The 27646-nt window shown below is 40.6% G+C and overlaps 1 protein-coding gene across 2 annotated transcripts; it reads right to left on the bottom strand.

The window, feature by feature from the left end:
- Positions 1-8964: 8964 nt before the first annotated feature.
- On the bottom strand, positions 8965-26913 carry RGR (retinal G protein coupled receptor). Of its 2 annotated transcripts, XM_065843857.2 has the most exons (7): positions 26699-26904; positions 23602-23758; positions 21831-21952; positions 12600-12753; positions 11925-12042; positions 10293-10406; positions 8965-9381 (listed from the first exon to the last, which is right to left on the bottom strand). In XM_065843857.2, the coding sequence occupies exons 1-7, from the start codon at positions 26775-26777 to the stop codon at positions 9238-9240; spliced, it is 888 nt and encodes a 295-aa protein (XP_065699929.1). In that variant the 5' UTR covers positions 26778-26904; the 3' UTR covers positions 8965-9237. The 2 variants fall into 2 exon arrangements, with proteins under 2 accessions (XP_065699929.1, XP_071667645.1); XM_071811544.1 differs by lacking the exons at positions 8965-9381; positions 10293-10406 and adding an exon at positions 10433-11475 and having other exon boundaries at positions 26699-26913.
- Between the last annotated feature and the right edge of the window lie 733 nt (positions 26914-27646).

The following is a 27646-nucleotide window of genomic DNA, read 5'->3' as shown; positions in this document are numbered from 1 at the left end:
AGTCACTGCATTCACTCAGTTACTCCTAGGGGACGTTGGGTTAAAACATCATTCCATGTGAGCACTTTTTCTTTGCTCCAGTAACCTGTGACAGGAAGAAAACATACTTGGGGTAATACAAGCAAAAGAAACAACTTCAGATGCTGTAAGATTATTTAGTCTGATCTCCCATGTATGGCAGGCCAATTTGTTTAAAGTTCCTGTGGGATGTCTGTTGCTATACATAGCTGTTTCTGTGACTGCAACATAGATGCATCTGTTAGAACAAGCAAGGTGTAGAGAAAAATATATATATATTTTTTTTTTCAGTTGTTGAGAAGCAGCTCTGGTTCATCCCCCTGATGCCTCTCTGGTTCCAGTCTCATGCATTTCAGAGTCAGGAATCCTTTCCCCCTATCACCCCTTGTCCCCGACCATGAAGGCAATGTGACCCCACAACACTAACTCTTCATCCTTGCCCCTGTAGCATAATTTGAGCTACCACAGAAACATTGCAAGCACATTTAGTACAGCATAGGCAGTGCTGTTTCACCAAGGGCTGAGGAATTAAAGGTATGCCTAGGGGAGCTAAGGGTTCACAGATTACAGAGCTAGGAAGGACAACCATAATAATCTATCCTGAAACCAGGCTAGAGGTGTATCTTCAGAGCTATCTGTCTTTGTCTAAAAGGCTGCAAGTGGTGGTGGTTTCACTAGTTCCTTAAGAAGCTGTTCCTGTCTTCATTACTGCTGGGATATTTTCCCTTATTTCAAGGTTGAATTTATCCAGCTTCAACTTTTATTCATTAGATCTTTGCCAGTCAGATTGGAAAGCTCCTCACATATATCTTTCCCAAGTGCAATTACCTACACAGTGTGATGAAGGTATGTCTATGCTTTCTCTTCAGTGAGCTGCATAGGCTGCATTCCTTACCCGTCATGTCAGAAGGCTTGGGCTTTTTTGTTAAAGCCGAAGAATTCATTTGTGACACTCAGTTGAACTCTGTCCAATGACTTCAAATCCTCTTTAAAATGCAGACACCAAGACAGGATTCAGCAACCTAGTAGAGGTCTTGGCAGTGCTGCCAAGAGATGCTGGAATCCTTCATTATTTCTGCCTCATGCCTTTCCCTGCACCACCCCCTCCCCCTTTTCCTCTGTACCCCATTTCCCCAAAAGTAAGATCTATCCTGAAAATAAGCCCTAGCATGGTTTTTCAGGATTTTTGAGGATGCTCAAAATATATGCCCTACTCCAAAAATAAGCCCTAGTTACTGTTCATTTTAAAAGTCCATTTAAATAATGTCCAGGCAGCTACACATGTAAAAAAGTAATAAATTTCGGGGCAAAAATTAATATAAGACCCTGTCTTATTCTCGGGGAAATCGGGTATATTCAAGAATCTCTTTAGTCCTTTTTGCTGTAGCATTGCCCAGACAGCTTACATTGAGGCGATTATATATAATGACCCCTAAATCCTTTTCTGAGCTTCAAAGCAAAGTCTTCCATCTTGTAAATATAAGTGACTGCCATTCTTGGATTTCAAACACTTAGCAAAATATATTTTGCTAGGTTACAAGTTACCTGGTGGCTCAGGTCAGCCTGTAATTATAGCCCATCTGTCTCTTAGTTACTACTCCACAATTTTTAAAGTCATTTGAATATGTGATTATAGCATAGCGAAGAAAAAAAAACGATCAAGCGAAAGTCTCTTTGGCTTAAAAATGTCCCCATTCAGTCGTACCTGCGTACCAACTGTATTTTAAGATCTGTCTGTAGCCTAGTTTTCAGTCCGTGGAATATGTTATGTACTAATTCCATAGGAGGTGTAATTTGTCATATTTTACTCATCCTCACAAGTATCTTGGAGAAACTGAGGCATTCATTAGCAACACACAAGCCTTTGCAATTTTGTCCTGGAACCAAGCATCTCGATCTTAATTTTTTCCTTTCTAGTCAAGTCAAATCAATCCCAAATTTCCTCTTCTCATTTTCTGCTCCTTCAGTGGCAAAACCTTGTATTATTTTTTCTGCAAAGGGTATAGTGTCAGTAGGGAAATGGAAGAGTTTTGCAAGAGCCTTGTGGCTCTCCTGTATAAGAGAAGCTGTGTGTTTGACTGCTATCAGGTTAAGGACAAATAGGTTTGAATCCATCCACTCCCAGATGAGTCCTATTGCATAAAAGCATCTCTTTTGGCCATAACAGTGATTTCTTGCCCCTTGTATGAAAAGATAGGCTTCAAGTTGTCCTAAGTTTTGAGTCCTTGCTGAAACCAGGCTGCAGGGAAGTGGGTCAATGTGGTGCCAAAGCCCAAGCTGGCAGGATATGAAACAAAAAAAATCCTCTTTTCATATGAATGGTCTCTTTAAGATGCTTTTCATTACCTTGTGTGTGGATCCCACTTTTGGGAGAGTGTTTGTGTACCAAACTCAGACTTGGGGACAGTCCTCCAGGAGCTGGTCATATTGCATGTCTGTGCCAAGTATCTCAATATGTTGTCGTGTGGATAAAGGGCTAACTCAGTAAATCAGCCCACTATCTTGTCTCCATTAAGATTTTTCATTGTTATCTGTTTCAAGAAAGTCAAAACCTTCTTGTAGAAGGAGAGGCTGTGGAGCCCTCTTGGAAATACAGCATTTTATCCGTCATCAGAAGTGTCATTCAATGGAATATTTAGGATATGCTGCCACTCAACACGTTGCTGGGCCAGAACCATAGCTGCGGGGTTTGAACTGAACCCAGCTCGGTCATGAAAAAGCTGACAAATATTGCCATCAGAACATTGGTTTTGTCTTGTCTATATTTGTTCAATGGCATTTTCCCTGCCCCATCTATAGTTAATAGCATCTTTAAGCTTCTGCTTGTACAGCTGCTTTTCAGCACGACTTCTCATCTAATGTGATGGAATTTGCTTGCAAAACTGCCCGTATTTGAATGATGGATCAACTTATGGAGAGAGAAATCAGGAATGCTGCTGTAGTACCTCCTTGTGTAGTTCGGTGGAAGGAATCTTGGGGCAGTGGACACGAATCATTGAACACCATGAGGGAAATAATCTGTTATTTCACTGTTCAAGAAAATCCAAATAGTGACTTCTCCAGCAACTAGAACCTTCAACTGTTGTCTGCCAAAACACAGTTTGTTTTCACTGTCAAGATCTAAAGCACATTGAAAATTTAGCACTCTCACTGTTAGGACTTGGAAGTGTGCTCTCTGTTTCCAATTATATAATTTTTTTGCTGGTTTTCATATGTCAGTGAACTATTGCTGTCACCATTTCAGCCCTTTCTTTAAAAATAATGTATATGTGATTGTATGCCACAAATATTTGTCTTTCTACAGCCATATTCTTTTACTACCAGTTAGAAATAATTATTTTTAAGACTTATCATAGCACTGTATTAAGATATTAGACCTTGCTTTATAGCTACACAATTATTTTTCAAATTCCCAAGAACAAATTTTTATTAAAAGGAAGCACATTTTCTACCATGAGAGACCTACTGAATTAAGTATTGTCCTCTGAAGCATATTTCTAAACAGTGTTTAATAAGTTTACATTAATTTTAAACCCGGGTTAATAAAAATTGGATTCCTTTAAAGTAGGTAATTGAATCTGCATCTGAAATACTTCTTAACATGAAATCAACATTTAGGTGCAAATTCTTAGTTTTATTGAATATTTTTGTGGGCCAGAGGCTCAAAGGAGGCAGCTCCCTTTGCCTTGTCTCTCTGGCATTGTTCTGGGGAGCTGTCTCTAACCAGTGTGCAGGAGGCTGAACCTTGCGCTTGCCTTCTGCTTCTTCTGAAATGGGGGAATTCAGTAGCCCAGCACAGGGCTGTTACTCAGCTCTACCTTCTGACAGTTCTATGATCTGATGATGCATTCTGAACAAAACCTGCTTTGAAAAATTTCGTACATAGGTAATACAGGGGAAAATCCTGCCTGTGGAAATCCAAGGGTCTTAAAGTGTTCAAAAAATAATTCTTAATTCTGGCATGTACAATTTTAATTATATTCATAATTGTTCAAAATTGCATCTTATTGACATCTTCTTAGAATTTTTGTGCTTTCTGTTGCTGTTATTATTGGATCCTTTCATCTTTTAATAATACACAAGATATTAACTTACATTAGCAAATTTCCAAACAACACTTAAAATAGATGTATGGGCATGTGTGTTTACCATTTAAAAATTCTTATTTTTTTACATAATCTTAATGCAACAGGTCCATCCCCTCGTTTTCTCTGCAGAAAGTGGAATGCTTATTTTCATAACAAAGCACCTTCTGAGTATTTACCGTATGAGTATTGCCTGTCCAGGGTAGCTCATACAGATCATTGATTGTAATTCTCTGAGGAATGATCTCTAAGTGTGAATATGTATGCAAGGCAGCTTGTACTAAATATTTTTTTCATTTTAGCTCCAAAAGGCAAACTCTCAGTATCATAGGCTAGGTGTAAGTCTCCACGTGGCCATCCTCACAGGTGAAACATGAACAGAAATTCAGGTGAGACATGATGGGAAGGATAAGTTACATATGACTAACACTTGCCATTGTCATATTGTAAGGATCTTACATTGCACTTTTAGTCTGTGTATTCCAGCTTGTTGAACCAAAACAATCATCAGCACTTGGGTCCGTGTTTAGGAATTTGGCAATCCTTTTTTCCCCGTGGTGACAAAACAAGTGCACTTCACTGTTTTATGGCAATGCAATTTAAAGTAGTATGATGATAGGCTGGCAACAGTGCAAATTCTTCCCCGACCCTATTGCTAAATCGCTTTGTAATGCCCTGATCAGATGTACAAGAGGTTCTAGAAAAAAAAATACATCACAAAGTGTATGGAGCATATGAAGAATGTGCACTGCAGAAAAACTCATCTCCCTTTTATTGAACTGTAGGGTGTTTGTAAGTGGGGGCAGTACAGGAAAGCTGAGTCAGCAAGGCCTTGATTTGTAGCATTACTGAGGACACAGTAACTTCATTTGGAGCTCTGGGCATTTAATAGCCTTGAAAATAGGATTCCAAGAGATGCTATTTAAGGTGTGAGGCATTTCTGTCTTCTGAATGAAAACCTGAAGGATTTATGCTGTTTGTGTCTAGGGATAGGAGGAAAAATGGCCTTTTATTTCTTCTTCAGAAGTCTGTTTTTCATCAGCACATCAAAATATTCACTCTGACAAAAATGAGGAAAATGAGCAGAATTAGACTGCCTGTAAGAGGGATAGTAGGGTGGTTCGGTAATATTGGATATAACACTGTAGATCACTGTGTACTAAGAGTAGCTGAATACTGAATTGAACAAGTAATTGAACTCTAAGGAGGGGCACACTTTCCTTTTCTATTTTGATAATGAACGTTCAAACCCTCCCCAACAAAAGGCTGCAATAGCTAATGTGAAGTAGCCTGAAGTGCCGTCTAATTATTTTTAAAAGTGGGTAGATTGTAGCCACTCTCTTCTTTCACTGTCACTCTCTTTAGTGACAGGACATGTATTAATCACTGGTGTCCAGATTGGCTGTTCTGGTTTAAGTGGGGTTGCTGAACGTATCCAACCATCCAACGGTTACACATTTCTCTTTCTTTAAATTATAGTAGGGCTGTACTGTGGTTAGGGTAATATAAATCCTGTTTATAGCCATTTTGGATTCTCCAGAGTGTGAAAACATACTCAAGATATGGGACCTTGTTGTGAGAGGCTTTATCAGGATGGTGGCAGATGTTAATTGGCAGGGTCTGAATGACCAGCAGTGCCAGAGGGCACTGGGCCAGTGCTGTTGTGGGGAAGGCTGACTGTGCTAAGGATAAACTGTGTAATAAACCTGAAGCACGTGTTTGGCTTCTTGATGCACTGCAGTTTGCTTTCAGACATCTTTCTGAAAGTAACACAGCCTACTTTTTGGTGCACTTCTTAGTGGTTGTCAGCCAGCTCTTCTTAATGTGGATAAGTTAATGTTGAAAACTACTTATAGCTAGAAGAGGATTTTTGCATTGGTGACCTATTCCTGAAAACTTCTTTTTTTTTTTTTTTTTTTTTTTGTGGAGAGAACGAGAATTATCCATGATCCAATAAATGAGCCATGAGCAACTTCATTTCCTCCACTCTTTGGTAGGAAGTGCACAGCCAAGGCATTATGAATCAGAACCATGGAATTTTTTAAGTCCACCCAGTCTGTTCAAATGCTTCGTTTGCCTCTCTTCACTCAGTCAGGAGCCTTTTTAACTTGTATGAAGAAGCCCCTACGCCAGGACAGCTATGGGCCTGACTGATTGAAAAGCATTCGTTTGTGGTACTTAGGGTGGAGATGAATGACAGGAGAAATGACTCAGATTTGGAGGTGCAGTGTGAAACCAGGGTAGGATTTCTGAGCAGACAGGAGCAACTGGACCTCACAGCAACCGGACCTCACAGCTACTCAGTGCAACACAGTGCACAGGGAACCCTCTGAAGTGGAGTATTCCTTTGAAGAGCTGTGGGAGGCCACTCCTTGGTGGGAGTGTTTTCATGTCTCTGTAATGTACTGTACAGCCTCTGCTGTGGCCTCAATTTAGAGCACTGCACTGGGCTATATGAACATGTCCCACATTCTTCAAAACAAGTCTGTAAATTTTGCACCATCTCTAGGTCTGAAAGATTTCAGTGATTTTGTTACCTTGCATTTTGTCAGTGAGGCCACAGAGGATAGCCTTGGTTGCTGCTCAGAACAGAGGCCCTATTCCTCTTGAGGCTTGAACTTTATGCTTACTAAGCAATAATACTCAGCTTTACCCATCGCTAGCCTTCAGTAGTCAAATACGAAAAAGAACACGCAAACCTAAACAGAGGCACATCAAAATTTTTGACTGTCCAACAGAATGAAGAAGCAGCTCTGCTACTTTCTACTCCCAAAATAAAAAGTATGAACGAAGAGCAAGTGAAAAATCAGTCTGAAAATGGACTAAGAGCCAAAGCCAAGTGTCTAACTGAGGTATGATCCCTTTAATCCGAAGGGGACTCAAACCCTAACCAAATATCTTAAGCTGTTATTTATTACATGGTTACAGTATTGTTCTGTAACCCATAATGTGTTTCAGTAGGCAAACATGAACACTTCTCAAACCACAAGCTTCAGAAAATGCACAGCTCAATTTAATTTTACTGCACGTCCCATCATTCTTGTGCTGTTGAAAGCAGCAAATGATCATTCAATTGTCACATCCCTTGAATGCCTGGTTCAATGAAAATGTCTCTGGTCTCCTCACCAGCTACCTCTTCTGAGCCAGTGCTCTCCTTTTATTTCATCTCTTCTGTGTTCAAGCTTCTTGTTATGTTTGATCATCCCTGTGGCCCTTTTCTAGTTTATCTGTGTCCTCTGTGAGCTCAAATGACTCAAACAACCAAGGGTTGGACTCGATGATCTCTGAGGTCTTTTCCAACCCAGTCGATTCTGTGATTCTGTGAAACTATGCACCTTATTCAGTAAGTCTGAGCACAATGGCATCTAAGAGGTGCGATTATGTGTTCTCTGTTGTTTCCTATTTCTATTTTAGAGATTTTTTTAGCATTCTGCTGGGATTTGTCAGTATGACCCTGCTGACAAGTGAACTGGTAATTTCAAGACCTGCCCAGGTCTCTTTCCCGAGAAAGAGATAATTAGAGATTCAGAGCCTGTCACTGTAGATATATACTTAAAGGTAATTTTGTGCCCATACTCATTATTTTACACTTATCAGTGGAAACATTTTGTCATCTGCTCACTTGATGTTATGTGTACCTAAGATGTAAGTCTTAGCTGTCAGTTTTAGGTGTGATTATTCAGAATAATTTTGTCATGGTGCTATTCACTGCTGTCAGGTAGTTTGTGACTGTTATAGATTGTGCCTCACAAGTCCCAAAGCACATCTCCGAGTGGGATTGTGCTGATTCATTTTCAACAAAATGACATTTATTTCCTATCTCTAGCCATGAGGGGAACATCCCTTCTACCCACTGATTGTTTGGCTTCCAGGATTGTGCCACCTGCCCTTTTGTAACCTATACAAACCATTTTCACTTTTAATACATTAGAAAACATCACAGGTACAGATCAGCTTTTTCTTTGGTTAGCTTCAAAAACTCTGTCACTGTCAATGCTTGGAAATGAACCACACAATCCCTGTAAGAATCAATTAGGTTTGGCCATTTGTATGCACAATGTCTCGTTCTACGTGTCATGCATGTATTTTTTTGCAAATAAGTCATTCTGAGATACATCTTGTAGTAACAGGCAACATCAACTGATAATTTGTCATTCCATAGGCAATGTGAGCAACATGAGCAAATACAAATGTTTAAAATGTACATTGGTAATAGTTTAAAATATTTATGAATTCTGATAATTATACAGTAACTGGTTTTTAATTACTCAGACTCTTAAGTCACAACCTATTCAGTGATTCTTCTCACTCATGTAGAGCACAGGAGAATTTAATGGCAGATGCGAATTAATTTTATTTTTATGACATTTTTAGAAGATAATCTGAGCCATACCTTCCTTTAGTTTATGCTCAATGTTTGATAAAAAGATGAATGTTTTTATGATAGACTATAAGCTCGTTGATTGTCCTAGTAAGCAGCAGCTGCAAAATCTGATACAGTTTAGCGTGTGACAAAGCTGAAGTTGACACACTGATTCATTTGAATTGGAGCCAAGCTAATGTTCCTGAGTGGGGTAAAATATCCACTAAAATGTTTTTATGGAATTAAGACAGCAAATTCATTGTGGAAATTTGGGAACTCCCATTCTGGGTGCATAGAAAATGAGTTAGATGAACAAGCTATTTATACAGACATGTGGCGTAATACTGGATACTCCCTTAATCTTTTAGTAATCCAGACATTACCATATGGACAATCTGCACAGATTCATTTGAGGAGACCTTACTGGATAAACAAATACCCTGCTTCAGTTAATTTGCAGAGCTTTTATGTTAGCGTACCAAGGAAAAAAAGAAAATCTTTCCAGCACATAGTTTATTTGCAGTGACATATAAAATGAGACTGATGACAATCAACACAGGTTTAAGGCAGCTTGTTTGACAAGCAGCTCGTGATGGTTTGGACAGTTATCTGGCAGACTTTCTTTTAATACTTCATTGCTTGTAGCTGATGCACGGACTTTCCTATGTGGAACCACCTTTGGACATATATATCAGAGAATGCACACAATTTCCTCTAGCGTTTTGTGTTCAGTGATGTACGCGCATTAATTTTGCTTAATGCCGTAATGAGTTATTTAGTTTTGTTATCAACCTCTGCTTTCTCAATCTTCTGTCCTGTGAGGAACTGCCATATTCCTCCTCTGTAGTTCTCATTCCCCAGGGCATATACAAAAGCGTCCACGGTTGGCACAGTCTTGGCAATAACTGCAGGAATCTGTCATGAGACACAATATGTATTAACAGAAAAATGCAGAGAAGCCAATGGGCTGATTTCAGCCTGGGCTTAGTTTTCCTTTACCAAACAAATGCCTGTCTCCAATGGCAGTAGCTTGCTACCCTCAGAAAGATGAGAGGTAAAAGAAATTTGGTCAGTTGGAGGCTCTTACTCAGGACATTATAGTCTCCAGGAGAAAGAATTTAGATCAGTATTGCCTGAAACTGGGATATTTCAGTTGAGAAGGAATATAAGCACTTAGCAGGAGTGAAGGGTATGCTGTGGAGACCTTCTGATGGATAAATGGGCTGATATTGCTAACACATTTTATGTGAGATACTGAATACATAAGTAATACATTCGGTGACTTGAAACTGGGCTGATTTTTGGGTACTGAATGAAAGTTGAAAGGTTTGATGTGATATTACTGAGTCCCAGAGGCAGTCTTGGAGCCAAGACTCGTAGAAAAAAGGAGGTAGCATAACCTTAAGAGTGATCAATTGCAGCTTCCCTGAGGAGAGAAAAGTATTAGAAAAATGAATGAGACGAATAGTCTCTTTAAAATTGAAAATTCTGAGCTGGTACTTGACTCTAGGAAGAACATGAAAAGCTCCTACAAACCATGAAGCAGCACAGGCTACAGATGCCTGACTGATCGGTGAAGAATAAAACCCTGACTTCCTAAATTGTTGCTTGATCAGAGCAGTAATATAGTGCCTGTTATATCATTGTGCTTAGCTGTTTTGCTTTAAAAGTGGTAGATAAACAGAATGCTTTGAGGAAATGATCTACTTGTTACATATGTTATAGCAAGTAAAACCAATTGTGAGTTGGCGTAGTTCCACAGGAACAGAGAGAGGAGACTAAGAAGAATGTCATTATTTGAATTCGCTTGAGTGGCATAGACGTACCATACGATATTTTGGTGAAATGAACATCACATCTTCAACTGCTGCACAGAAGCATAAAAGGCAATAGGGACCCCAGCAAATGACCAGCGTCTTCAAGGGTAAACCAGTATTAAACTGAAAAACAAGAGCAATAAATGCCTTTGTGTTTCACAACCACACATTGCAAAAAGTGGATGGGACAGTCCTATGAGACTGTGGTTCTTGCCCAGTAGCAGGAGAGGATCAGCCAGCAGGACATGCTGTATCATTGCTGCTTTGCTGTCAATGCTGGAGGTGTGTGAGCACAGCTCCCGCTGCATGGAGGGCTGCCTGTGCTGCAAGTCCCAAAGCCCTGTCCCCAGGGTCTGGGTTGGGGGTGGCAGTTGCTCCTGGGCAGAGGTGGCAAAGCACCTTATGGTAGGTCAGTTAAATCAGTGTGGGTGCTAGACATAAAAGCTGTGGTCAGCAATTGCTGCTGAGGGGTAGAGCAACGTGTAAATTTAAAAACAGATAAAAAGGAACAACATTTTGCTGACTTGGAGGGTTTTGCAGACAAATTATGTGAAACCACTGCTATGGCAGTGCAACAGATGGATGCAATGGCATCTCTGTTGTGGTAGTAAGATTCTTCTGTCCTTCATGTTAGGGCCTTATCCGTGGTGTTCATGGCCAGCTGTTCCCAAGTACCTTGTACATATTAATGAATAGGGAATTTATAATTTTATCCTTAAATTTTCTGCATCATAACTAGTCTGCACAGCTATAGAATATCATAAGAAAGAAATCACTCATTGAAAAAAAAGGTAATAGACTTACTATAATGAACACTAGGATTTGTTCAAGAAACATGTAGAGGGCACATGTATTTATTCCAGACAGCTACAGACCATGCTGGTATCACATCCCCCTTGAGAACTCTCTACTGAGTGCAGGGAGCAGACTCTGCCTGCCAGCCACGCATAGTGCCCCAGACTGTATAGCCTGCACCTAAAGAAACAACTCATATAATCGCTGCATTACTTTCTCATAAACCTGCTGCACCAGAACACTTCCTTTGTTTCCAGCTCATAAAGATTTCTGAATTTCCTCAGCCAAGTGTAAACACAACATGTACAGGAAGGCCCTTCTGCCCTCCATGAGGTGCCTGTGTGTTTCCTTGCAGTGCTGCAGTTCCAGCTGATTTCCTCAGTGATGAGCTAAGAGCCTGTAGCAAAGGAGGGAATAATGATCCTTCCTGAGCAAAGTTTCTCTGGATAAATATTCTGTTATGTTATTCTGTTATCTATGTTATTAGCAAATATTTTGCATGCTGCATATTTGTTTTGCAACTAGAGTTGGACCAGTGTTGATGGAAGCTCAGGGTCACAAGTCCAACCCCTGCTTTGACAGGCAACTATTTACCGCACTAGGTCAGGGCAGATGTGGCTGTCTGGTCAAATCTTGAAATCTCTAGGGATGGGGTTTCCATGAACTTTCTGGGTGGCCTCATCCTGTGGTGCGCTACCCTCCTACTTCAGTAATATTGGGGAGTTAGCACAGAAGGAGCTGAGTCAAAGCCTCTGCAAACGAAATTGGCTTTTTAAGGGCTTAGTCTCTGTTGGATGCAGCTCTATTTTGGCAAGGCAGTTGCAGGGGCTGAGGAAGCTTTCTTACCTTAAAGTGCCCAGTTTTCTTGAACTTCTGGTGTATGGACTGATAGGCTGTGAGCATGATGAAGCCTGGGATGATGAAATTGAAAATGGACAGAGCAAAAAGGAATGTGATATAGTTTCTGGAAAGGGCAAAGAGGGGGGAAAAAAGAGATTGTTAATTGCTCTCTAGGACATTTTGGTAAACTTGCTGTAAATATTCATTAACTTTTATTTTTAAAATTGCCCAAACCAATTTTGTTAACATTCTGAAGGCTGTTTAAGTTGTGCCCTGCTGTTTTGTCTGGGATGGATAGTGTTGTAGAAAATCACAACAGGTGTTTAATTTCTAAACCCAAGCAACCCTGCTCAGACATCTGTGCTGGACTGCATAAAACCAAAACCATTCTGAAAGATTCTTGAGTCCAAAATGCAGAAAAGCTTATAGATGAGCAAGGGAGTAGCAGAAACCTGAGCACAAGCCTTTCCCATGGAAGAAGCTGACTTTAGCTGTTCCTGCGCACCGCTATGCGAGTCAAGGCAGCCTTGGGTCATGCCTGCCTTGGCCCAGCTGCTGGGGAGGGAGATCTGCCCCAGCAACAACATTGTGGGATAACTGGGGGTTTTGTGTGCTGCCAAGGTTGCCTCAGCGGACGGCAGCCTGTACCCCCCTCCCACGGGAGCTGGCCCTGGCCCTCACCTGTCCCCTTTGCTGTAGTCCAGGGTGCAGCAGGTTCGAAGGGGTTCGTAGTCATATTGCCCCCATCCCAGCAAGGGCATCACAGACCAAAAGGCAGCAAACAGCCATGCAAACACGATCATGGAGACAGCCGTGCTCCACTGCAGCTTGCTCCCTGTGGGAAGAGAAAAGGGGGTCTCTGTGCCCAGAACAAAACCACCGTGCAAAGCTGTCCAGCTCTGTGGGGACAGAGCTGAGTGCCCTGGGCCTTGGGCAGTAACAAGTAGTTGTCTGTGTTTTGTAGCCTGAACCTGACCTGAGTCTAGAGGAATCAACCTTGCATAAAATCTGAAAGAAGCTTTTACAGTTTAGGAAAACAGCAAATTCTACTTTCCTTTTGTGTGCTTTACTTAGACAAACGCTGTATTGGTGCTCAGCTTTGTACCACACTGGAGATACAGCTGCTGTTACAATCATTATATTCTTGTGTTTTGGAAACATGCTTAAATGTTCAGATGAGGCAGAGAGTAGAAGGAACAGGATGATGCAATAAACAGTGTTCAAAGAATTAGAGCCCCGCTGCAGGGTGTGGGCCAGATCACAAATGTGACTCTGCACACAGTTCCCAGCCCTTACCTACTTCCCTTCTGCCCTGCCAGGAGTGCAGGGAACTTGTGGATATATGTTCTAAATATATGTTGACTTATGTTCTAAAATATATCAATATATATGTGAATACATATATGAATATATATATGTATATAAAACCTAACAGATCTTGTTCTAAAAATATTGCTGCTCAAATTATTTTGCCCTTTAGATTGTTGTTTGGCCTGGAACAGGAAATATGAAGCTCAGCATTAGTAATTTTTTTTAAAATTTTATGATAAAAGTGATCACTTGTGCCTGTCTCAACCAGTTCCATAAAATATCATAGGAACAGGTCAATGAGTGAAATGAAAAATTGAAAACTTCAGAAGACACAGGAAGTATTTACTCATGGAGAAGGCGAGCAGGCTTCCCTGCTGCTGCAGGATATTGTGTTAGCCTCGCTGCTTGCGTGTAAAAAGGCCTGGATAATTTTGTTATCTAAGCTAACATTCATAATCATGCCCATCCTGAATAGCACATGATGCCAGCTGTACCAGCAAGGAGCACAGTGACTTTTCTCACTACTCCTTTCTAATCAAATCTCCAGTTAGGGAGAAATAATGACATAATTTTCGCTGAGATTGGGAAGCAATCTTATTGTCTGCCCTGAACAGCAGCATCATGACAGTAGGCCAGGAAGATTCAGGCCAATTCTGACCTTTCTCAGAAAGGAGAAGGATTTGAAGTGAGATGCATGAGGTGCACAAGGCCCTGCTGTGGGATCAGATGTGGCTGACTCTTGAGTAGAGAATATTTGGGGGCTGCACAGGCTGGTGATCCCCATAAGGCAGCAGCTCCAGGAAGGACTACAGTCTCTACAGTAGCTATTTTGTGTTGTACTGTCCTGATGTATTTTAAAGAAGGATAATAAAGTAGGTATGTTAGTGAAATTGCCCTTTTATAGAAATGCTGATTCTATCTCTGTCTTTTTTCTTATCTTCCAGAGGTTCTTTAGGGAAAAGAGTTAGAATTGCATTAAAGATCAGCTTGGAAAAATTGTTTGATGCAAGTGTTAAAAAATAAGTTATGGGAAAAGACAGGAGTACACATTGCAATTTAAATACCAAGGAAAAAATAAAGGAGATACTTTTAATTACCGGGCAAAGCTGTCCAGCTCTGTGGGGACAGAGCTGAGTGCCCTGGGCCTTGGGCAGAAACAAACAGTTGTCTGTTTTGTAGCCTATGTTTTAATATGGTAGTTACAAAAAAATTATTGTTGTTTTTTTTTTTTTTTTAGTAATTTAACACTTTTTAAAAATAATTACTAATGAAGAATGATTAGTAATGACTAAAATCTGTTGTTTGTATGATTCCTACATAGCACATATACTTTGTCTGCAAAGGCTCAAATATTGCTTTGTAGCACTGACATCTCATGACTCTCGAATGACATAGATGAAAATAAAGGAATTATTTGTTTCTGATTTAGGGGACTGGAAATTCGAGTTAAATCTTTTGGTAACTTGTAATTATTTTTAATCTCCCAGTCCAAAGAAGTAATGTAGCCGAAGTTGTATCTTTTAGAACTGCATCCTATTTAATTATATCCTCAAACAAGCATGTTAGAGTTGTTACTCATTCGAGATTTCCATTTGTGTTCTACACACCAGTTCTTGTAGCTTGGCTTTACACAACTATTACTTGAAATCCAATCAGAACAAATCTATCAGGTTTGTTTTGTGTTTCACATATTCTAGCAACATTTTAAAGGCGCTATCAAAAGCAGCTGCACTGAAACCTGGATCTGAATTGTGTTTCCTTTAAACCAAGCCCACTGCAAAAGCAGCTCTTGCTTTGGGAATACAATTTTGTAAGTGGTAAGCCCTCTCGATATTCTGAAAAGAACAAACTAAATATTTTGTTTGTTTCTCAGCAATTCCTATAAAATAGTTAATACCAGTTATTTTTTGTGGTATCGTGTGGCAGAAACTTTGGTCTTTTGCTACCCCATCCTTTCATTTCATATCGTGAAGGTCTCAAAACACAATGGTCCCTGGCTGAGGCATCCCAGTGCCACTGGATCCTAGCCACACACCAGCCCTTATGGATCTTTGCATGTAAGGAAAAGACCCTTGTGTTGCCAAAATTTGCCCTAAGCTGCTGGGACAGTGTTGGTGGCATGCTCAAGGCAGCTTGTGCGTACCTGCAGTGACAGAGGGCATCTGATCCAGCTGCCTGCAAGAATTTGGGGTGTGGGCTGGTAGAAATCCCACCTTCCCTGATGTTGCCTTGCACAGAAAAGCAGGAAAAGTTCCTGCTTCACTGGCTCCCACCACCTCTGGTGTCTTTCATGGTGCCCAGTCTCTTGGTGCTACGTCTTCCCTCCAGCCCCGTGTGCTACCAGTTGGAGTGCACGCAGGCAACATGAAAGTTTTGACGCCTCCTACTGAGATGATTTTCAAATGTTTTCTATCAAGAGTGGCTTTAATGAAGATTTCTATGTTTAATTTTCTGACAGAAAAAGTGCAGCCTATAGGACACTCTAGGTCAGGGCTGTCAAACTCATTTTCACCAGGGGCCACATCAGCGTTGTGTTTGCCTGAAAAGGGCGAAATGTAGTTTTAGGACTGTATAAATGTAACTACTCCTACTCCAAATGTAAAATTACATTTGCCCCTTTGAAGGCAACCGCGAGGCTGATGTGACCCCCAGTGAAAATGAATTTGACACTCCTGCTCTAGAGGAAATCTCCCCATGCTGTCAGCTAGCAGTGCTGTGCCTCGGTTTCCCGTCTGCTATGGCCAGGGAGACCCACATGCCTGGCAGGGCTATGGGGAGCAAAGCTAGACACTTCTCAATTTCCATTAGCTTTCTTTTTTTCCTGTATATTCCTATTTTTTTTTTTGCTTTAATGTTTGTGTCTCTTCCATGAAAAACCATAGGAAAGGGTTTATTTTACTTAATTTTCCGTGGGTGTTAGGAAACACTGTTTTCTTATTAAATGTAGAATAAAGGGATCATGCAATAATGGAGTTTGGCACCAGGCATGCCTCAACAGCCTGCCTTTGGAAAGGTCATCTCTGGGGCTGAGTTCATATGTTCTCTCTCTTCATATTTAAGGAGTCCCATTTTGGACACTAGAAAAGGAAAGAATCAGAACTTACAAAATTCATATTTTCTTTCTGGATTTGGCCTTTTGCAAAATGTGATTAATGCTGAAATAGCCCTGGTGAAGTCAGCTGCCTTTTAACCCCCCAGAAAACATTTAATGAATGACACATGAGAAGCAGCTAAAAATGTATGAATGCAAAATTAAACAAACTTGATGTTATTTAATTTTACCCAGAAAAATTACAAGAATAATGAAAGAATCATGCTCCTTTCACATGGCAAAAATGTCTTCCCCTGAGAGAGCTGTGACAGCAAGAGAACAATTAGAGAGCAGATCAGTTGTTTTCGTGCGGAGCAGGCCATTGCTTTACCTTAAATGTCGTTTTTGTCCTGATAAAATTAATTGTAATAGCCATGTAGGTCCTAATTCAGTTAAATGTCTATGTATGGAGTTCAGCATATAATTAAGGCTCAGTGCTGGCAATTTGGTCATATTAAGTCTAATCACTCTTGTGCTTTGGCTTGCTTTCTTCGAAAAGCAAGAGGGCAGCTTCTCTTTTCCAGACAATGAAATATTAATACAGGAGACTTATAATGGCTTCTGTAATTGATTTGGGACTAAAATCCCCATCATTTAAAGATTACTAAAATTGTGATGTCAAAAGCTTAAATTTTAGGAAGTGCTAGATAGAGCATGGAATCTTAAACCTTTTGATTATGCTGGCCAGTTTTTAGTGACATAATCATAAACTATTTCTCCATCTGTAGTATGTGGGGACACTTATTAATTTAGATTTTTAAAAGATTTATAAATTGGTCAAACATTTAGCTGATTTTCTTAGAAACACCAAAAAATACATCTCTGACACAATGGCTACCTTTCAACTAGATTTCAGGCTGGAGTTCAAAAGGAATTTCTCAAACAAAAGGTCAACAGATTTTCTAGGATGGAGATGTCCCTTTTCCTCATTCTTGCAAATGGTTAGGTTGGAATAGCTGATACATTACAGAACAATATTGCTTGTACCAGACTTGGTGGCATACATCACTTAAAATTGGCAAAGCTTGTCAACGACTGAAATATCTGAAAGTCTTATAAGGGAAAATATGTATCAGTCATAAGTAAAATAGATGTTGGTACCTACTTCATCTGCAGTGCAAAAAGCACCTGTCACTGGTGCTCACAAGTGGTTTTTTGTAGGAATAAGAAAGCTGCACTGCGTAATAGTTTTTGTGCATATCATTAGAAAAAGCTCCTTAAAATAACCTAATAAAGGGATTTTTAAACTCCATTAATTTTTTTTTGCTGTGGTTTCTCCATGATCATAAAGCTGTCTTGGCAATTACCTCATGCTTCGGTGAAAATGCAAGATCTGTATAAACATTGACATTTTGTCAGGGAAAACTGATGCAGGTGCAAGACCAGATGAAGGAAGTGTGGCAGAGTGGCTGCACTAAGTGTGACAGCAGGTAAGGACTCGCTCCTCGTTTGGCAGAGCTGACAGCTGTAATGGGAGCAAATGGTAGTTTGCTAATTTTTGAATAATGATATAACAACCTAGATTTCCTTGAATGTTAAGGATGAGATAAAATTCACTGGAATTCTGCTTCTTGAAATTGAATGTTGATGTGAAATCCCTGCTGACTTTGTTCATATTTTCTTTTGTAATATTGAGAAAAGTACTGTCATAAATCACTTCAGATTTTCTATTTCCCCCTAATTCTTAAATGCAAGTGTAAAATCTAGATTTTTTTTTTTTTTTTCTTTCCTCTCAAAGCTGTAACTTTATGCCATGGTTATGAAAGGAAAATAAACTGACCAGGATCCTTTCCCCTTCCACAACCTGCTGGTGGCAGCGTGCTGCCTTCTCACCAAAATGAACCATATATTAGGTCGAAATGTCTTCAGCAAAGATGTCCCTGTGGCTGGAGGCTGCCTGCTTTCAGCTGGCCTCCTGGACACCAGCTGCCCTCTGCCTGCCTGGTCCCAGCTCCAGTGAGACCTCCCAGGCTGCTGCTTCCTTCCTCCGTTGCTATTTAATAACATAATTAATGACATTTTCCTCATTTGAATGACCAAGGACGGAGAACTAACAATGTCTACCTTGACAAGTCACCTTCTCTCCTGAATGCTTGGCTATTGGTAGACAGCTTCCTCAGAGTTTGCCCTTTCCTCTTTCACTGTCAGGCACTAATGTAACACTGCTTCTGCTTTCTCCTTTTCCCCCAATAATCAAACTTTGAAACACAATAATCTGTTTCCCCATCTTGCAAGTGATTGACATTCAAACCCTTCAGACTCCCCTGCCTATTCTCCTCGTATTGCATTCTTCTGGACTACAGATTTCTGTAGTTCTCCTTGCTGTGAAAGTAGCATCTCATAGGCCCCACAGCCACATTAGAGGATGAAAAAAGAGTTGCCCAGCATGGTTGCTGGGGAGGATGAAAGCAAAAGGAGGGAGAGTAAAATGTCTTGAAACTCTAGCTTCTCTGTCATGTGTGGTGGTTATACTATTTTCTTCCATATGCCAATCAATATCAAACTGTTTGCTGGTGAGTGACTTGGCTAATTATCAATACATTTTAAAGGCTAGCACTTTGTCCCTGAGGGTTGTAATGACTTCCAAATTTAAAAACTTGGTTAATTTTCAGGATGTTGGTGAACATTTTTGTGTTTTTAGCATGCAGAATGGCTGAAAAGTCCCATTTTTTCTCATCATCATAGTAATGTCTCACATTGTCATCAGTTTTTTCTTTCTCAGAAACATGGATAGGGTGTAATCAAGTGTCAAGCTGAGGAATGCCACAACAAAGGTTTTCTCAGAAATTGTTATGACATAACGAAAGTTTGGATATGGTGTAATAGAGGCTGAAAGAAGTACCAGTTCCTGGAAAACAAAGATAAAAAGTTGATAGCTTTGTGTTTAGGCAATGGTTTCTGTACCTTCTGTACAGGCATTTAACTCACACCACTGTCAACAGGAGTTTAATGTATGGATTGAGAACACAGTGTAGCCTGTAGGCTTGGTATATCAGTTCTATTAAATATGGCTTAATCTTCCTTGTGCTAAGCATGTGAAGGATGAAACTAAAAGTGACTGTTTTTCCTAGATTAGCCACAGAGCATGAGCTTCTAAAACCTTCTGGGTTTTTGTTTTGTTGTTCAAAATGTTTGGCCAAACATTGCTGTTATTACCATCAGGAAATAACGATTTGAGCAAAGTAAAGCAGCTTGTGCCCTTAGGGTCTCTCTGCCTGTGCTCTTAATGCAGTATGCTCTTGACAGGAAGAGTGAATGACATGAAAGCATTAAAGTCAATGTTGCAGAGAGTAAAATGCCTTTCCACAGACACGCTTATTTTCAGGCTGTCTTGTAAAATACAGAGGCTACTCTTCTAGATCCAAACATATATCAGTGTCTAAAGGGTAATGGTATGGATTTATCTTACAGCCTACATTACTTGGGACCTTTGTCTGGACATGAGGAAAAAAATCCTTGCCTGAGCTGAATTCTTGACAAAAGCTGCAGAACAAAAAGTTGGCAACCTTTTCACCCTCAACGGCACTATCAGATTGAACATGTTTGCTGTGTGCTCTGGGTGTGCTTTGCCACTTGCTGTTTTAATCATGTAGAGGCCATGCCTGGAGAGGCTGTGTGGATGCTAATGGTGGAGAGGATTGAAGTGCTGCAGCTCAGCAGTTTTTTCCCCAGCCAACTTTTACACTTTTGTTTAGAAAATATTTTGAAAAGTGCTCTGAGCAACCTGTGCTTTAGCACAGGCAAAAGAGGGCTGCATTTGTCTGTCAACATTGCCAAAGGGACACTTTTTTTTGTGGGAATGGTGCCATCACATGGGGTGCTCTGGACTGCTCACTCTTCTGGAAAGGGCCTGGCTTTAGCAGGAAACATGAAAGCTGCAGATCTGCATGGGAGGACCTCATCCATTTCTCCCAGGTGCCAGAGCTCCCACACAACTGCCAAAATGGCCAAACGGTGCAGATTATGGCAGTCCTAGCATTAGAGAGTGCTAGGAGGTCCTTTCAGAATAAGTTTGTATTTCATATCATGTCTCCTTCCCTATTCCTAATGAAGGCCATGAGATTGTACACCCTGTGTTTGTCACTCAGTCCTTTCTAACTTTTGAAAACACTGGCTACTTAGAAGTAAACTGGAGAGTGGAGACTGACAGGCACTAAGTTGCTGCATTTACTGTGAAAGTTGGCGTCTGGGGAGAGGTGAGGCCATGTGAAAGCTCACCCATAGAGCAGTCAGCACAAGACTATCTCATTTGACAAAACTGAACATCATCCCTCTGCACCATATTCATAAGAAAGCAGGTTTCGCCAGCTGTAGTGCTCACAAGGCTGCTAGTTTGTTTTACAGCAGATGATGATGCCCCTTGCTATGCTTCTCAACATCTGCACTAAGAGAATAACGTTATTCCCCTGTTCTCCCCATCTACAGTGGTGACTGGAGCACAGCTGGAATCTCAAAACAAATCCTAGCAGTCTCTGCAGATGCCAAATCCAGCTCAGCACCCTGATTCAGCAGAAATTTCCACTCACATTACATATGTGCACAAATCCAGCACTGCCAAAGTTTGAGAGGAAGTTCTGTGACAAAAGAGTATATCTATCTCTATAAATCCATCTATTTGGCAATGCCATCAATCTCCATTTCTTACCTAAACCAAAAATATGCTTTCATAAGTCCACAAAAAAAGAGGCAAATTTATTTTTCTGGGTTGATCTCCCTGTCTAATATTAGGTTTGCATTAAACCCAGTTAGGATGTCAGAGTTAATTAAAAACTAAATTGCAAGGAAAAAACCAAAAAAAAAATAGCCTTCACTAAGAGAAGAAATACATAATATTTCTCCTCTTATTAGTACTGAAATATAGCTCTACCACTTCTATTGAAACTTGCGGATAATTTGCTTGGGAACAAATGTATTGAGTTCCAATCTTCATAAAGTGCCCTGGAACATAGCACAAACCCCACAAATGGCTCTTGCACCCCAAAGTGCCTGTGTGTCACACAATAGGGCTGCTGAGCTCTGTCCACCTGACCGTACCTCTGCAGAAGTGCTTTGCTTGAGCTCTGTTCCAGCTGCTGTCTCTGCAGAGGCAGCTCCCTAGCCTCATCCGTTTTATCTGTAATTAGTAAACTCTGCACGGGCATGAAGATTTGTTTGGAACACAGCACAGTGGTGGATGGAAGCTGAACATGCATAGATTTTTATTCAATATGAAGAGTTGGATTTTATTTGAGACCCTGAAAATTACATATGGAGAAGGTGATAGTGTGGTAAGAGGGTCTAAACTTGGATGTGATCTGGAAGATCCTGAATGTGGCTGGTTAGTGCCCCCAGTATGGGAAGAGATTGTTTATAGTTGTTTATATTTGCTCTGTCTCTAGTGTGTAAGATAAATAAATGTGCATACAAGATATAAAAGTAATAAATATGTGCTGCTTTGATCCTCTGAAATCTAAGCAAGCTGCCTTATAGCAAGATCTGGGTAAGGCTGCTGGTTAAATTGTAGCCCTTACTTGTACAGTAGTGATGATATCGGTCCCAGGCAATCGCAGCGCTGGAGCCAATGCTGGCTAGAGCTGTCAAGAAGCCCTGGAATCCATGAATTTGACAGCCGTCAGAGCCATAGGGCCAGTATCTGTAAACAAACAAGGAATATGTTAAGAAAAAGATAGAAAAAGGTGGAAGACATGTTTGGAAATTGCATTAATGAAGACGGTAGAATGATAGCCCCTGCACATGTTGTCTGAGAAACATTGTGAAAGCTGTTACTGTGGCTGCCTTTAGGTATTTGATAGCATTTTTCTTGTGTGGTGTCTGATACAGTACATCAACTACTTTTAATATGGAGAAGAAAATATAACCTCCCATTTACACGTTGGCAATTTTTTTTGTTTCAAATCTACATTTCATTCAATTACCCATAACTTCAAAATTTGCATCCAGTGGGAGCAGCTGATTTGTCAACATGTGAAAGCAACACATGTAATAACCTTTTGGAAATTCAGTCTTCACCATGCAACACAGTACAAAAGCTCACGACAAATAAAAATAGTCCTGATAGCAAGACCAAAGCCTCCAAATGTATTTGCAGACATAGAATGAAAAGAACTGTGAGATGGTCTCATGTAGCAGATATCTGCTGACATGTGCCTTCAATATCCTTGTCACCCCTGGCAAAGAGCTATGGCATTTTTTTCTCTGTGTTCCTCTAAGCTGACTCTTTAAGCTCGTAAAGATGGCTGTGAGGTTCCTTTCTCATATATTTACAGAACACCAGTATAATTCATTGGGAGACTACCCCTGGAAGTCCCTTTGAACAGGAGATAGCTGACTTCTTGGGAGGCTGGGAAACTTCTGCTTCCATTTAAAGGAAAAGGCCTTACAGTTGTTAAAACCAAGCTCATTTTGATGTTTTGACCTTAGCTTTTCAGCTCCAGTTCAGTAAAGGCATCTCTATTGACTTCAGTTAGACATAAATGTCTGAAGCATGAGTGACCTATACAGGAGTTAAAATAGTGTTGAATAAGGCCTCATTGGAGTTTATTATTGACTTGTTAATTTGCAAAAAATGTTTTCATATCCAGTAAGATAAAATAAAATGGTCATGTTGTGGCTCAAAATATATATACCTTCTCTATCAAAGGTATTTCCAGGGTTTAAAAACGTACTACTTGGGTGCAATTTTTCATGAGATATTTTATAGGGTGGTGGTTTTTTTTGAGTATGGTTTGCTTGTGGTTTTTTGTTGTAATTATTCATTAAAATGCTTGATATTGTTTCTGTCTTCTGATTAAATGATTGGCATGTGTGAAAACGTGGAATATCAAATGTGTCATAACTGATGTGAACTGCCTGCTAACAGATATGCATTTTCATTTTCCACAAACTTCTCAAATAAGTGCTTTAATGGAAAGGTTCATAACAAAACAGAAAGACTTGCAGATAAATTTGGGCTCAATCTAGAGGTTTAGTCAAATGAAAATGTACTACTAGTTTGATATTCAAGTAGCTTCTACAATAACCACTGATAAAGCTACCTTGTTAAATGTCTTCTATAATCAGTCTAATAATCTGTCAGTGATTATACACAGTAAAGTCTGCTTTTTCACCTGACTGGCAGAACTATACAGAGTTTCAGTTTGCTGTTTCAGATTGAGGGAATAAAAAGGTTGATCAGGGTGGTATGCTAGAAAGAGAGTGATTTCATTAATTTGTTCTCTTAGAACTTAAGCTGTTAATTTTCCTGTGGTCCTTCTGGTAACCTTTAGGAAAAAGAAGACATACCTTAGGAAGCTGGAAAAGGCAGCGATGAATGCATTGATGCAGATCCCACAGTCAGCCAGGGCAATGCTGACAACCAGCAGATTGCTGGGTGTTCGGAGTTCTTTGATTTTTCGGAAAGAAATAATTGTCAAGCCATTTAGACAGAAACCAAGCAGGGCTGAAATACAGAATTGAATGATGTGATTCAGCTGGAAATGGAAAAGATCTGCAATGATACTGCTGTTTTCTTTAATGAGAGAAGAATAATTACTGCAAAACGTATGCACAGGGAATGTATCTGTAGCCGTCACAGTCTGCATGCAAGTTACAAAGACTTTCAGGAGAGAAGTCATAGGTGACAGCTAATGAAGCCAATGCTTCAAACTGCATCAGGAATATGGCTGGTCATGTGGTGCAGAAATGGTTTAATCTTATTTGTAATTCTCCCTTTTGTTTTAATAGAGAAATCTGACTGCCAGGCTCCATCCAGGAATGTGAGGGTTGGAGCAAGGGAAATGCGGAGGAGGGTGCTTCAGAGGGACTGACAGCCAGCACATGCAGCTGGTGCACGTCTGCTGGCATGTCTTTGGTAGAAGAAATAGGTTGTGTTTAATATCAGTTGTAGCATTCTTTTGTGTTTAAGCACAGAAATCCCTCAGTCGCGTTTCAGTGAGGCTGCCTCCCTTTGGGCTTCAGTCTAAGGCTAACCTAGACAGTGCTTGAATTATACGAGCTCAATCTTATTATTGCCCTTCGTCAATAGACTATACATGGAAAGGAATAATCTAATTATAAAAAGCAGTCACTGACAGATTTAAAAAAATAAGTTAGTCCTCAGAGAGAAGCATCCAAGCAACCCCTGCTATTCACCCAGCACAAAGCTGTGCCACCCTGAAACCTATTCTTCACTGGTTTAAACTCAAGCTTTGTCCTTCAACATCCTTTTCAAGATGACCTGAATTATATTAGCTCTGATGAGGCTCTGACTCAACATCCCGTCTCTAAGTCTCAGTTAGATGAGAAGCACTAGATCTTTTTCTTTGTGTTCTTCTTGGAAAGAGGAATGATATAGTGTGGAAAAAAATCCACATGGCCTAATTCTGTAAAGTAGTGTAGTTACTTATGCTCATTGTCTTAATTCTGCAGTTACATAAGACGGATGATTTTGTGCAGTCAGAAATCCTGCTCCTACCTTAATTGCATTAATGGCTGATGGCATAACCATAGTAACAGCTGATGTGCATTTTTCATTACACAATTTATAACAAAATATTTCCAGAAGAAATATTTGGAGCCATTCAAGATCTGCTGTTCTTATTTCCTCCTTGCTAGCTTACCTCCCACCCACAGGGTAAAACTGCTACCAACTCTCCCAAATGCAGTGAAGCCTTTAGAAGAGGCATGTTGTGACCATATTTAAAGTAGAGCTGAGGAGTTATCACTAAATGAACTTTCTGTCTTTCCCCTGTTTTTGAAGCTCCAGGCTTCACCTCACTCTGCTTTCTTGAAGGCTAGCATGAGTGTACAAATAGAGAGCTTACTAAATTTTGTAAAAAAGCTTTGAGTTTTCATTTTTAGAACAGCAAATGTGTCTAGTTAATAAAGTGAACGCGAGGTTTTCCTGTTCCCCAGAATGTTTTTGCAAACTGCATTTAGAAGTTTCAGCAAAAAAGGAGGTCTTCAGTGCCTGTCTCTCAGAGTCTTTGAGAAACTTAATTAATCTTTAATTATTTAATTATTCGCTCTTCTAAGTCAGATGACAAAGATAAAGTTTTATTGCCAATCTTCTGGGTGCTTTCTGCTTAAAAGCCTTTAGAAAATACTGGTGTTTAGTACAACATGAATGTGTTAGCCACATTTAGATTTAAGTGAAGTTTACCAGCAGCTACAACTGCGCGTCCCTGGCAGGCTGCAGCCCCTGGGCACAGGGGCTGGGTGGGAGGGTCAGGGCCATTCCCCAGCAGGATCCCAGCTGTCAGGCTCTGCCAGCACCCAAAGGTGTCCCTATTCTCCTGCCGCTTCTCACCCCTCGGTAATGAAGTGCGAAGTCATGCCAGGACCTGCCCAGTCCCTGCAGAAGGCTTAATGGCCCTTGGCCAGGTTTAGCCCTGAACTCTCTGTTTCGGCAGCAACTCGCTCCTGGGCCAGAAGTAGGAACTTTTTCCTCTCTCTCTCTCTCTCTCTCTTCCAAGGAAGATTTTCTGACACAGCTCTTTCAGCTTTCCCTTGCAGGCAGATACAATGCTGCCTTCCAGCTGAGGTTGCCTGCTAGGAGAAGCTGAGCAGCCTCCTTTCTCCCATGCTCCACATTCATGGAGTGAGCTCATGAGCATTTATCCCATTCACATGGTGCTTATGTCTTCTCCTCTGCTGTTGGGCCCCATGATCCCTGCTTGCCCAGCTGAGCAGCACTATGCAGGGAAGGGGTCCTAGGCCCTGACTGGGGTGTAGTGCAGAAGAGACACCAGTGAAATAATCCTAGCTACAAGCCTGTCCTTCCCTAGCTGCCAGGTACATACAAATTCACAGTTTTGTTGCAGTCTCTCAGCAAAGTGGCACATGCCTTAAGAAAAGCCCACATTGCCTAATGAAACAGATACAGTGTCCTACCTAAAAGTTTGCTTCGTAACACTGTGAGAGCTTTTGAATCTCATGCAAGTATATTTCTGTTTGTTATTTTTACCCAGCAGCCATTAATTGCAGCACTACTATTTTGGATTCTGGTTTTAAGATGGCCATCACAACCCACAAAAAAAGCAGCCCAGTTTTATTGAGATATTATCAGTCATTTCAACATCCTTCCCCAAGAAAGATAAGATTGCCTTTAAAAGTCAACAACAAAATCTTACATCTCAAAGTCTTGATAAGGAAAGCTAAGTATTAAGTACTTCTCTGCCACAGGGCAGCTATGTATACAGAGCAGATCTTCACTGCAAACAGCTTGCAGCTCACACTGATTTACTCACCAGAAATACTACTGGTGTAGCCACAGTAACCACCATAGGTCTGGATCAGTGTACCACAAATGCTGCTGTTTGCTTCAGTTTTTCCTTAGTTTCCCACCAGAAATAATAGGGGCAAAAATCTTATTGCTGCTGAGGTCCCACACAGAGCTTACCTTCTACCAACAGCGCAGTGCCGATGGCAAACACCTCTAATTCAGTGAAGCCTTCAGGAAGCGGGTATGCAGTGACCATACTTGCGACAAAAATGCCAACAGATTTAACCTCTGCCCTCTGTTAGAGCTGTAGGGCTGCCTTCTCTCTGGATCCCCCTTCTTCCACTAGCCCAAGGCTTCTTAAAGGAGCAGCTCACGTGCAGACACATGCTCATTATATAAAAGCTTTGGGGTTTTTACTCCCACCACTACAATCCCCACAAGAATGTTATTAATGATGGGACTAGCATCAACCTGCCCTCCCCCTTCCCCTGCAAATCGTATTTCAGACACCAGCAAAATGAAAGCTTTCATTGCAATTACAACAAGTTCTTTGTAGAGACAAGATTAAGAACCCTGTCCAGTTAATTCTGCAACACTGGAAAAGAATTAAAGGTTGTGGAACGAAGGAAACATGTAATATATAATTGGGGAGTGACCTGAAAAACAAAGGGGCACTCACTGAGTTGGTAATTAGGAGAAAAAGCATGAATCGAGAATCTCTGCAGCATATAGGTCTTCCCCTCTCTGCTTTTTTAGAAACCAGACGGTGTATTTTTCTGGCAATGGCTATTCTGTATCGTAACATATCTCCATAATCGAGGCTTAAATTAAGGTTCACATTGGCACAGTCTGATTAAAGGCAAACACAAATTACTGATTTTGTGCACTAGACATACAAGGATGTATGCTAGTTGCCCAGTGTGAGTGCTCACAGGAATTACCTAGCTGCCCTTTTGGAGATGTTTGAGGACTGGGGTCTTGCTGCTGTGTGGCTCTGGAGTGTGTGCAACATGCGGTTGTCCAGCCTCCAGATCCTTCCCTGCCAGCAAAATTCCCACCACAAGAACACCACATGACAGATCCCAGATCTGCATAATTCCTTGTCATTTCCCAGCAGGGTCAACC

Source organism: Patagioenas fasciata, chromosome 8, assembly GCF_037038585.1.
Source record: "Patagioenas fasciata isolate bPatFas1 chromosome 8, bPatFas1.hap1, whole genome shotgun sequence".
Classification (NCBI taxonomy): Eukaryota; Metazoa; Chordata; class Aves; order Columbiformes; family Columbidae; genus Patagioenas; species Patagioenas fasciata.
Note: the sequence above shows the minus strand (reverse complement) of the source record. Positions and strands in the feature narration are given on the sequence as shown.

What these genes read in the sequence shown, in the direction of transcription:
- RGR (XM_065843857.2), bottom strand. Translation starts at nt 26,777, where the DNA reads ATGGTCACTGCATACCCGCTTCCTGAAGGCTTCACTGAATTAGAGGTG. An exon ending in ATATCATCACTACTGTACAA is followed by an intron (nt 12,754 to 21,830) that starts GTAAGGGCTACA and finishes CTCTTCCCACAG; the next exon opens with GGAGCAAGCTGCAGTGGAGC. An exon ending in GACTACAGCAAAGGGGACAG is followed by an intron (nt 12,043 to 12,599) that starts GTGAGGGCCAGG and finishes TGCCCTTTCCAG; the next exon opens with AAACTATATCACATTCCTTT.